General features: G+C 45.8%; 1 protein-coding gene and 1 long non-coding RNA gene across 2 annotated transcripts; both read right to left on the bottom strand.

Annotated features, from left to right (window-relative positions):
* Positions 1–3241: 3241 nt before the first annotated feature.
* On the bottom strand, positions 3242–7871 carry CBLN2 (cerebellin 2 precursor). The gene is made up of 3 exons (XM_027891260.1): positions 7551–7871; positions 5197–5316; positions 3242–4918 (listed from the first exon to the last, which is right to left on the bottom strand). The coding sequence occupies exons 1-3, from the start codon at positions 7869–7871 to the stop codon at positions 4721–4723; spliced, it is 639 nt and encodes a 212-aa protein (XP_027747061.1). The 3' UTR covers positions 3242–4720.
* Positions 7872–7974: 103 nt separating this feature from the next.
* Positions 7975–9889, bottom strand: LOC114061149. The gene is made up of 3 exons (XR_003572057.1): positions 9438–9889; positions 9072–9158; positions 7975–8129 (listed from the first exon to the last, which is right to left on the bottom strand). It is a non-coding gene; the product is annotated as an uncharacterized LOC114061149 (long non-coding RNA).
* Between the last annotated feature and the right edge of the window lie 1433 nt (positions 9890–11322).

Here is an 11322-nt window from a genome sequence, read left to right as displayed (position 1 = left end):
GACATTTTCATAGGCTCCTCTTATGTATTATTGGAAACAGTAGACATTTTGATATAAGGTGTGGATATCATGATACATTTTCTGTTGGGGGAAAAATGTACAACAGCAGCACTGTAGGTTGCAACAGGAAATATTATGTGAGACCGATTAAAGGAACCTCCTAACACATCCTGAGTAGGCTTATTTAAAGTATTTTATATTAATAAATTGATTGGGCAACATTCAGAATTGATGTCAATTTAACGCTGAGGGGCACACAAGAAAAGCACATTCATAAGAGGAAATGGCTTTACTCAAATAAGTGAAACAAGCAAGATTAGCCTCTTTGCTGAAATGACAATGTATTTATTTTACTATTGAATTTTACTGTTATTTGATTATATAAACAGCTGATCTAAAGGCTTTTCTACCATCTGTCTAGCCACCTAGTCAGTGTCCAACTACAGTTGCAAGAGGTATCAATAATTCTCAGGAGCTTATAAGCTGACAATCTGATTTAGCTAACAGCTGGTCAGGAACCATAATGTTCTGTCAGGTGAGCATTCTGACAGGTGAAGTCATGTCAAATAAAAGAAGTTGCTCCATGAAGAAAGTGGGTATTTTACAATGAATTATAATTTGCCATTATGATTAAAAATGGGCATGACTCCCCTTCAAACATGATCCTGGAACAGTGGTTCAAGACAGTGAGTGGTTCCAAACCTAGAAACCATGCAATGTCTCAAAGACATTCCTTGGCCTTTCAACAATATATTAAAATAGATGAATCAATAGTTTTTCTTTAATTATGTATAATTGTTTAACGACAAGTCATTACCCATGAAAACGATGAAGTATATTAATGACACTGACTTTTGAGTGCTCATTAACACTATAAAGTTATTCTGGATCGAAGCAGACTATTAATTATAAAAGCTATTTTTAAGCAATTCTACCTGTGACTGTCTATTTCAGAAATCAATGTGACATCACAAGGACATGAAACTGCTTTCAGCTATTTCTGAATAACTCCATCAGTAAAAAAGCCATTTTAGCCTATCTTCTACTTTGACAGATTTTCCAAGAAACAAAATTGGTCAATAAAACCAAATGTTCTTTTTAGAAGTTAAAAAAGTCACAGCCAACAAATACAATATAACTTCTAAACAACTCCCTAGTTTCATGTCCTGTCTCTCTCCTCCTCCCACGGATCCAGCTTGCAAGATGCTGACCAGTAATGAGGTACACTGCACATCCATCACACCCACTGTCTCAGGGGCAGGTGAGAGCACACAGACTTTGGCAAGACCATGTTCAAACTATGGATATAAAACTCAAAAACCAAGAGGAAGGCAACAATGCATATGACGAGAAATTATCATTCCTAATACAGTTCCTGGCTTCTACCCTGCTGTAAGTAGGCTGAAGAAACGGTAAAATTGTGAACACCAAAACCAGTGAACACTCAGGCTACAGACTGTTCCCTGGAAGGGAACCAGTCAAACAGACAGCATTTTCATAGGAATGGCTTATGATTGTGTTACACAGCGGCTTATGAGAAAGCTTGAAATTTTTTAAAAAGAATATTGTGCTATTGTTCCCTCAGGAACCAGTCATAATTGTGCCGTTGGCCTGCTTCACTACCATATATATTTCACACCTACTAACTCTTGTGGTGTCCCTCAATATTAAATTTACACCAACTCTGAATGTTACCCAATCAATTTATTCATAGAAATTACTTTAGATAAGTTTATTCTTAATAGAAAGCTTAATGCAAGGCTCCATTAATTGGTCTCACATAATATTTCCTGTTGCAATCTACAGTGTTGCTGTCATACGTTTCCCTCTGTAACATAAAATATGAGATTTGCACCTTATAAAAATAACAACATGTCTACTGTTTCCAACAACAAGTAGATTGCACCTTCTTGGACTCAGATACAAAATTAAAAGGGGAAAAGGAACAAATATTACAAAGAACACAGAAGAAATAAAAGGAGGGCTCATGATTGCAATAAGTGTACAATTAGAATTTACTCCATATTTTCCATTTAATTTAACTGTTTTATATGAGTCCTAGCTCTATAGCTTAGTATGAAAGACACAAAAGCAGCAGAGAGAGAAAAGCAGTATTTTAAAAACCTTCATTAAATTCAGAAGAAGGTTGGTTATCATACATATCAACATGTTTAGCTCTATAAAATAAGCAGTCAATATTACTGATCTTGAATACATGAAGAGAGAGATTCAGATTCTGCAGCTCTAGTAGCTTTCAAGAAACTTTCAAGACCAGGTCCAAGGAAAACCTGTCATTGGCCTCATTTGTCTTAGAAGAGAGGCAGAATTACGATGTCATTGCCTTATTCAAGGCAGACAAACTGAAATAAATGGGACAACTATATATGATTATGGTAGGCAGAATTTTAAAATAAAACTGAGGAAATGTAGTAAAAACTGAAAAATTGAGACCTTGAACCCAATCCAGTTTCTGTTTTCTTCAGAGACATGATCAAATTTTAAACACAAAAAGTATCTTTACAATATCTACCATTAAGACAACTGTATTTATTGTATTTTTTAATTTTAATAGAAAAAAGTTGCTGCTGACTCAGGTTTTATTTCATGTACTTAAACATAGTCCTGCAAGATTTTGCAACTAGAAACACTGCAGTCACACACAAGGGGTAACTAGAAAATGCAAGCCATTAAAAACAAAACCTGAAACCAATTCATTCAGTAATTGGCAAAGTGAAACAGCAAAGCAAACAAACAGCATCAATGGTGAAAATACACAAAAATATTAAATTGGCTAATGCTTTAGTCATTTGAGGTATATAAGCAACACAGATAAGGTTTTTTTAAGAATATATGACTTTAATTGGTTTTGTCCCTTTAATGATAAATTTACAATGAAAATGACATCTACTATAATTTTGAAATACAATGTAGATACCACCAATTTCCTGCAAATGCCTTTGCATTATATTTGTTTGTGGCAAAGGACTAAATTTGACAAAAATAAATTCTTACACACATCCACCCTTCGGGGATTAATAGCAAATTAAATATTTTAAAATAAATAAATTAGGATAAAATTCTATAACATAAAGCCCTTCTCGATCCCCTCAAGCAATTTTCCTCAGCACACTAATACACTAACCTTCATAAAAAATCCACAAAACCTCAACCAAACAAGCAAACAAAAAAACCCACCCCTCAAACAAACAAACAAATAATAATAATAATAATAAAAAAACAAACAAACAAAAAAAAACAACAAAAAACCCAAACAAACCAAAAACTAAAAAATTGAAGAAACAAGATCTGTTTATTGAGAATGAAGGAAAAGGATATAACTGATGTTGGCCTGATATTTTACCTCTCGTTAATTTGGATAGTAACTTTTACCAACCTTCAGTATTGATGTCAGTCCACCCCCACAACTTTGATGCCATTTGTTTTGGGAAGAGCACACATAGCTAATAAATGCATGGCACCGATTCAATTACTGGAGCATTTGTGGATCCTCTGAGGCCCCTCTCCCCAAGGCTGTCAAAGATGCTAGTGTCAATTCCTCCAATACTTGCCATGGACAGCTCAAGTGGAGATGGTTTTATTTGATTTGGAAGAGGAAGAGTTTGCTCTGACATCTCTCTGTGCTCCTACAATGTGCATTCAAGCATTAGTGGACAAATACATCAAATAAATATCAGATAAAAGCACCCAAAATATCCTTGATAATGCAAAGAAAGTATATATTTTAGGGTATGGTCAGAGAAGATATTCAAAGCCTCCATTGTTGCTTCTAGAAATGTCAGGACAATTCAGAAATGTCAGTTCCTTTACCAGTTTCCAGACTGTAATTGAAGGATCATGTAGCTCTTTTGCTCTTTCTCTCTCTTTCTCTCTCTCTAAATAGGTCTAAAAAGATCAGCTGGAAAGTGCAGATAGAATTGTTCACTGGTTAGCTTTACTTAGAGCTACAGGGTATATATGTGCTTTCTTTTGTCTTATTGATCAATCTAGCTTACATTTTTAGCACACACAAACAAAAAACAGGAAAAATAAAAAGTCGATGAAAAACACGAATAATACAAATAAGGTTCCAATCGTGCAAATTTTGCTTCACTGGATAAAGCACTTCTTGACACAGTAATGTCCAGAATCCCCCTCCCCCAGAAAAATACAGGACTGAGACTGAAGCCATTCTTTTTTTTTTTCCCTTTTTTTTCTTTTTTCTTTTTTTTTTTTTTTTTCTTAAGGCTATACAACACAAGGAAATAAAGAATGGAAAGAACATCGCATTGGGCTCCATTCTTCCAGCTCTGGAGCAAGCCTCTGACAAAGTGATTCTGTGGTCCAAGTTATTTGTCTCATGGGACAACAAGAAAAAGAGGAAAAAATGAAAGAGAGGGGAAAAAATGAAAAAGAATAAGAAAGTCAATGATTCCAACAATAAAATCCAAAATTGACTTTACAATCACAGGTACAAATTGCTCAGGTCGATAATTTCATTTCTCCTAAAGATCACTGTCGTCTAAAACTAATTAGAGGTGCAGGTTCCCAAGGAATTGTCAATATTCAAAGCAAATGTTGGAGTTTAGAAGGTTATCATTCTTCTACCGTGACAGTCTGACGGGGTGACTGAAAATATCGTCATGTGCTGCCAAGTTCAGGGTGTCATTAACGATTGAATCCTTGCTCCCGCTCATGGATCTGTCTCCTATTTGGCCTTCTTTTATAGCGGAAAGACTAAGAAGCCAGAAAAGGTTGAATATTTCCACCCTCCCATGAGGTTACCCCTTTCCAGTTTGAGATGCACTTTGTCTTCTCTTTCCATGAGGAGCAAGACCCCATTGCTGGCTGCTTCTCTGGTGACGTCCTGATCCCCTGCAAAAGCTGAAATCACTGGGTAGCCGTTTTGCATTAAACTTACCTAAAAAGTGCAAAGAGACAGAATCTGAGTTTTGAGAAAACTCTCAATGCCTTTTTTGCTTTGTGCAGATCACTGAACTTTTGTGCAGGTTAGAATCAGTTGAATCAAGCTAAGGTAATGTGTGATTTCTGTCATGCATACAGAACCCTTTAAAAATAACATACAGTTTCATTCTTCAATTGCTGTACTGGTAAATGTGTGGTTAGGAATGAGCATTAGGAAAACAAAAAAAAAAAAAAAAGAAAAGAAGGCAGCGTCTTCTTCAGATCAGAACCCACCTGGATGGTTTGTCTGTTATAGACCTTGACCACGTGGAAACTGAAACTATATATCCCTTTTCTTGGTGCTACAAATATACTGGAAGCAAGATCAAAATGGTTGCCAATATTAACTAATACCTGGAAAGTAAACAAATAAACAAAACAAAACAAAAAAAAAAAGGAGAGAGAGAGAGAGAGAAAGATAAATCAGAGAAAACAGACTCCACCTTAGAAAAGCACTACTGAAAATCTATCATGAGCTCCATGACCGATATAAAGCCTATGCAAAATGGCATTTGCAGCACAATTAAAAGCTTATGTCAGGGGAATCGAGTCAAGTTACAGAGGCATTTAAGAGGCATCAGAGTTAATAAAACAATTCAGTTACACAAAAATTATCTCCAAAGCCTATTAGATGAAGTGCAAATGTACACAATGCGCTGTCAATAAAGTAAAGATGGCAGAAGGGGGAGGGGGAGGAGTGTGAAATAGAGGTAAGGGGGGAGGGGAAAAGAAGCTAGGAAAAAATCCCCAAAGTCATTAACTCATAATGCAAATGTATGCTTTTTAGCTAGCACTACTGAAAACAGAGCTACCCTCGAGTTTAATAGGGTATAGAACTAAAACTGCACTGCAGAGAGGGGCAAAGGAGGAGAGCAAATGCTTAGCACCAGCAACATCTGCCAGCTCATGTCTCTCTGTCCCTCTGGAAAACAGTGCCACTTGGCTCGCACACTCCTCAAGGGGCTGGATGGGTCATCTCCTTGCCGGCAACAACATTAATTTTTCACATATTTCAATCTTTTTGAAACAAAAAAGAACAAGAATTGAGCTCTCTAGCAGATGTGCAAAGCCTCGCTCAGAAGGGGTGGCCACATCCTTCCGATCCCGTCGATCTGCCGGGTATTTGGCCTCGGCTCATCCATTCCTCCTTCTCCAGGCGCCTGTGGCAGGCAGCATGATTAGACTCAAAAGGCACGGGTGGTGAGGAAAGAAGAACGCGCGGGTCCGTGGCAATGCCGTGCGGTGAGTGGATGAGCCCGAGCCGGCTGCTCCACCATGCCCACCCCCGGGGCAGCCCGGCTACGCTAAGCTTTGAGGGGTACAACCTCTGGGTTAATGAAGAAAAACACAAAGCAGGAGAAAATACATAATCTCCACCTGCCTCCCCCCAAATCCCGACCCGTTCCTTCCAAACAGTCAAACTCTAAAGTTTCCAAAAACCCCTTATTGTGGGAGAACCAAGAAAACGTCTTCGACTCCCTGGGAACTGCACGTTTTTGGGTAAAGTGTCTAAAAAATGTTATATATGCAGCAAGTTGGGATTTTGTTTGCCTTTTTGTTTATTTGTTTTGTTTGTGGGGGGTTTTTTAAAGTTGTTTTTATTTTTCCTCTACTCATCTGACTTTATGGGATCTTGTATCCGAGGAATATCTGTGCAAACTCATTAGGAAGGACAGGTGAAGAGATGAATAACAGAAGGACAGACATGTAAAAAACCCCAAAAAACAAAAACAAACAAACAAACAAACAAACAAAACAAAAACAAAAAAAACCCTGTAGAACCAAACTAAAAAACCCCCAGAGAAACAGTCCGGTGTGCTTATTTTGGATGACTCTGCAATACTACTTCAGGAGTCATAAGCGGTAGGAAAAGAAGTAAATTTCATCGCAAAAATGAAGTGGATGAACGGGGCACAGCCTCTGGGAGGCAAGCAGTGCAACGGGACAGAGGCAGGGGCAGGGAGGAGCAGGAGGGGCAGGACCAGGCCGGCCTGTTCTCTGTTCTGTCCGGTGTATGCTGTGCGGGATAACACCATTCCATTACAGCCCACCGGGGACTTCGTTCGCCTCGTTTGATAAACGCGGGAAACACCCTCTTCTTCCTCCTCCCTCTCTCTCTTTAAGAGATGCTGTAACATTGCCAACTGTCCTCGGAACAGGCAGATCCGGCGAATCCTCATCGGTAAATCTCCGAATTTGCCCTAAAAATGAGCATTTCCGACGGAGCACCGAAGGAAGGATGCGCACCTTCCCCCGGGTCGTTCCTGGCTGGGCGAGGCAATCCTCGGCTGCAAGGCGCCCCTGTACGCATCCGAGGCAGAGACTCTTACGATACACCCCTCTCCTTACTAGTAGTGGGACAGGACAAGAAGCTAGAGTGTTCCTTACCGGTACCACCCTAGGAAAACCCCGCAGACACCTAAAGAACTTGACACACTCTTTCAGGAGAGCTGAGCCGTAAAATTGCTATTGAGCGGGTGAGTCGGGATTAAAAGACGGAAGGGGAGCCCCTACGAGAACACGCGTGCAGTAAGGGGGAGAAAGGGGCAGGGATAGAGGTAGCGAAGGCGAAACAGGCGGCGGCTGACCTGGTCGAAGTAGATGGTCATGGTGCGGTTGCTCATCTCGGAGGGCTCGTGGTTGGTGCTGCGGGTGGCCGAGAAGGCCACCTTGGCGCTGCCCGAGCGCACCGAGATCCCCAGCGAAGAGGTGATGGCGCCGTCGGCCGAGGGGCTGGAGTCGCAGACCACCAGGCACTTCCCCTCCAGGACGATGGGCTCCGTGTCGTTCTGCGCCCGCACCGGGCACCCGGCGGGCAGCAGCAGCAGCAGCAGCGGCAGCGCCGCCGCCAGGCAGCAGGAGCAGCTGCCCGCTGGCTCCGGCAGCGCCCCCCGCCGCCGCCGCCCCATGCCCAGCGCCGGGCCGCCGCCGCTCGGGCTCGCCGCCGCCATGGGGGCGCCCCGCACCGCCGCCGCCGCCGCGGGCGGGCGGGCGCGGGCAGGCGGAGGGGGCTGCTCGCCTGCTGCCGCCGCGGCGCCCCGCGGCCAGAGCTCTGCGGGACGGCGGCTGGGCAGCGGCGGCTGGGACCGCGCCTTCCTCCCCTTCTCCTCCTCCTCCTCCGCGCGGGGTGAAGGAGCCTCCTCAGAGGGCGGCCGACGCGCAGCAGCCTGCCAAGGGGAAAGGCGGCGGTGAGGCACCGCAGGGCGCAGGCGGGAGCCGGCACCGCGCCACCCGCCAGTGCCCCGCTGCCGCGGGCTGTTCTCCCTCGCCCCGGGATCCCCAGCCGGCACAACAGGTCTGGGAGACATGTCGCTGCCCGATGTTCCCTCTTTCTCCCGTACCCAGCAGCCGGGGGTCCCGCAGCCTCAGCCGTACTCTGAGGCGGGAGGAAGGGGCAGCGCGGCAGATTGCATCCTCAAACCCGCGGTGGAGCACCCTCCAGGGGCCTCAGGCGCCCCACAACCGAGGAGGGCTCCAAAACCCGGCTAGTTCCCGGGGCCCCACTTTTTACTACATCTGAGAGCCGGGTTTACATCTGTCTCCTAATGCCCCAGCCACTACGGAAGGAAATTTTATTCTTGTTATTGGTAACGCGCCCTCTCGCCCCTCAATGGAGCTGCCCCGCTATCTCTGGAGTTCGCGGGCGGCCAGGACGCCCGGAAGCCCGTGCCCCCGCCGCGGCGCTGCCCCGGCCGGGCTTTGGAAGCCGCCTCCGCCCTTCTCCCCGCCTGGCTGAAGAGCTGCGCTCGGGCAGATTTGTACTTCCCAACCTTCTGTCCCCCAGGCCAGGCTGCCACCGCTGCCGCCGACTCCGGCGGCTCCCTAAACTCTCGGGAAGGAAGCAGCCGGCTCAGGTACCCCTCAGCTTCCACCCCGGCATGCACACATATCGCAGGAGTCAAAGCCTCACCCGGCGTCTCCCTCGGAAGTTGCATCTCAGTTTTTCCCGTTCACCAGAACACCCGGCGATCTCGCTCGTGGGAGATCGCCCCTGTACTTCCCCAGAGGCATCTCTACCGCTGCCCTAACCCTGCATCTTATTTTTGCTGTCATTTAAAATGGTAATTTGCAAAAGGAACAGCCGGCGGGAAGGAGAACCGCCTTTTTACCTGGGAGGTCCATGACGGGAGAGGAGGGCTGGCTAGGTAGCTCGTCCGTGAACTTGTATTGCTCAGAGAAAATGAGCCGAGATTGCGCTGGCAGAAAGAAAAGGAAACAGGAGTCGCCTCTTTCTCTCCCGCCCATTGCCAATAATCATCCCCCTCCCGCCAGCCGCTACCACCACCACCCCACTTCCTCCCTCCTCCCCTCTTCACGCACACATACACATACACATACACACTATCGGCAGGGATTCAGACCTCGGTAGCCGAGCAGAGCGTGGCCACGGCACCTCCGTCGACCCCGCAGCCCAACCCTTGCCCCGGCCAGACGCTCCTCTCCCTGGAGCCGCTCCCCGCTCCCTGGAGCCGCACCCTGGCACATCGCGAGCAGCCGCGGCGAGGCGCGGTATTCCCACTGGGACAGCCTCTCCGGGGCGCCCCGCCGCCGGGTGTCACCGGCGGCAGGGAAAAGCCGTATTCCCTCGCCTCCCTCTTCCCTTATTTCTACTTAAACCCGTCGTGCTGAGCCGCACCTGTACCAATATGCCACCGACACGTTAGCGCTGCTGCGGCCGAACAACGCAGCATCGCTAACTGGGAACTATTTGAAATTCATAGACTTTAATAATTATAATAATAATAATAATAATCACTAAAAGGTACACGTTGGTTGAGAAACTTCATGCCGTAAGGTTCCACGCCGCACACTGAAAAGCCTCATTCCCACGCCCGTACCCCCACGCCTCGGCACCCAGAGATCGGCGGCGGCTCCCCCTTTTTTAAAGTATTTCTTCCACGGGGCGTCTCCGCTTCCCGAACCGCGATCCGCTCCCTGACCCACTTCCGGACTGGGACCTGCTCCTCGACCCGCTCCTGGACAGGACCCACTCGCCGACACACTCCCGGACTCGCACCCGCCCTCAAACCCTCTCCCTAGCCGGGATCCGCTCCCGGGCCAGACCCGCCCGACCCCCACCTGCCCCGCCCGCGGCTCCGCTCCAAGTGCGGTCGCGTGGCGCCACCTGGCGGCGCCGAGGGAAGTCGCGCCCTTGGCGGGGCGGGCCGGGCTGGACCGCGGGGCTGCCGTGGAGGGCTGGGAGGGAGGAGGGAGCGGGAGTCGCACCCCGGCCAGAGAGGCAGGGAAAATCCCAAGCGCCATTAGGCTGAGAAACCGAGTGGCAGCCCCCTCTCTCTGCCTGGGTGCTCTGGGCTTGTGGGTTGCCCCTGCTTTACGGAGCAGTAATGATGATTTATGTCACAGTCAAGGTTATCATCAGATATTACTGCCTGCAAATGTTGTTTCATGGGTCTCATCCCGTGGGGCTACTGCTGAGAGGTTATCGGCAACGCGAGAGAAGGTGAGGCAGAGCTCTGACAATGAAGTTTTGAGAAAAAGCGTTGCATTTTGATGCATTTCTCTCTGTTGCGAACTGCATTTCTCATCGCATGTGGTATTTTCCTGGAGATCCTAAAACTCAGACTTCAGAATCTGAAATGAACTTATCAGAAAGTATACATCTGCATATACATTTAAGTGGTAGCTCTTGACAGAGAGGAAAATCTGCGAGAGTGTACGTCAACAGTAAAATTACAATCTCTTCTGTGAATGAGCACTCCTCAGTTTCAATCTCCTGCTTTAAGCAGAAGCAAGGAACCCCTGAGGGTGTCTGCCTGATGATTTGCACCGAGAAATTAATCATGCCCTGAAATTGCGGCTAAGCAGTGTGCAGGGAATTCCTAACCTATAGCTCCTTATTTCAAATGAGAAATTTATACTAAGCCTGAAATACTCGTGTTTAATGATCTTTTTCCTGACTTCACGGAGCAACGAGAGCAGAAAGCTGAAAAGGGTATTGCATTAAAATTATCAGAAATCAGAGCAGGAACAAGTTTGTGGCTGTAAGGGAGCACCTATTCTGCAAGACAGTGAAAAGGACCATAGAAATTCCTCCAGAAGATACCAACACTAAATCTTACATGGATCTGGTACACTGGGGAGCTGCTATTATTTCTCTTTGGTCACCCTACCCATTGACTATGTTGTATAAACCAGGAATGAAAGTAGAGCCAAAAGATTTGTACCTTCTTTTATATGGCTTACAACGGAAGGCCCAATGTGAGGGAATGATGGCATGTCATCAGTTCTGTCTGCTACTTTCAAGAAAGATAAGCATAACAACTAAAGAGAACTGAAAAGCCCTTAAATCCAATATGCACCCACAGGAGAAAAAGAAAAAAAAAAAGAGATTAGGTCTTG

Source organism: Empidonax traillii, unplaced genomic scaffold (assembly GCF_003031625.1).
Source record: "Empidonax traillii isolate 1590-97213 ecotype Southwest subspecies unplaced genomic scaffold, ASM303162v1 scaffold313:size1145282, whole genome shotgun sequence".
In the NCBI taxonomy this organism is placed as follows: Eukaryota; Metazoa; Chordata; class Aves; order Passeriformes; family Tyrannidae; genus Empidonax; species Empidonax traillii.
Note: the sequence above shows the minus strand (reverse complement) of the source record. Positions and strands in the feature narration are given on the sequence as shown.

Bases quoted from the DNA above. Each gene is read 5' to 3' on its own strand.
- CBLN2 (XM_027891260.1), bottom strand. From the start codon at position 7,871: ATGGGGCGGCGGCGGCGGGGGGCGCTGCCGGAGCCAGCGGGCAGCTGC. The intron at 5,317-7,550 runs GTCAGCCGCCGC...TTTACTTTCCAG, and splicing joins TGACCATCTACTTCGACCAG to GTATTAGTTAATATTGGCAA. The intron at 4,919-5,196 runs GTGGGTTCTGAT...TGCACTTTTTAG, and splicing joins ATAACAGACAAACCATCCAG to GTAAGTTTAATGCAAAACGG.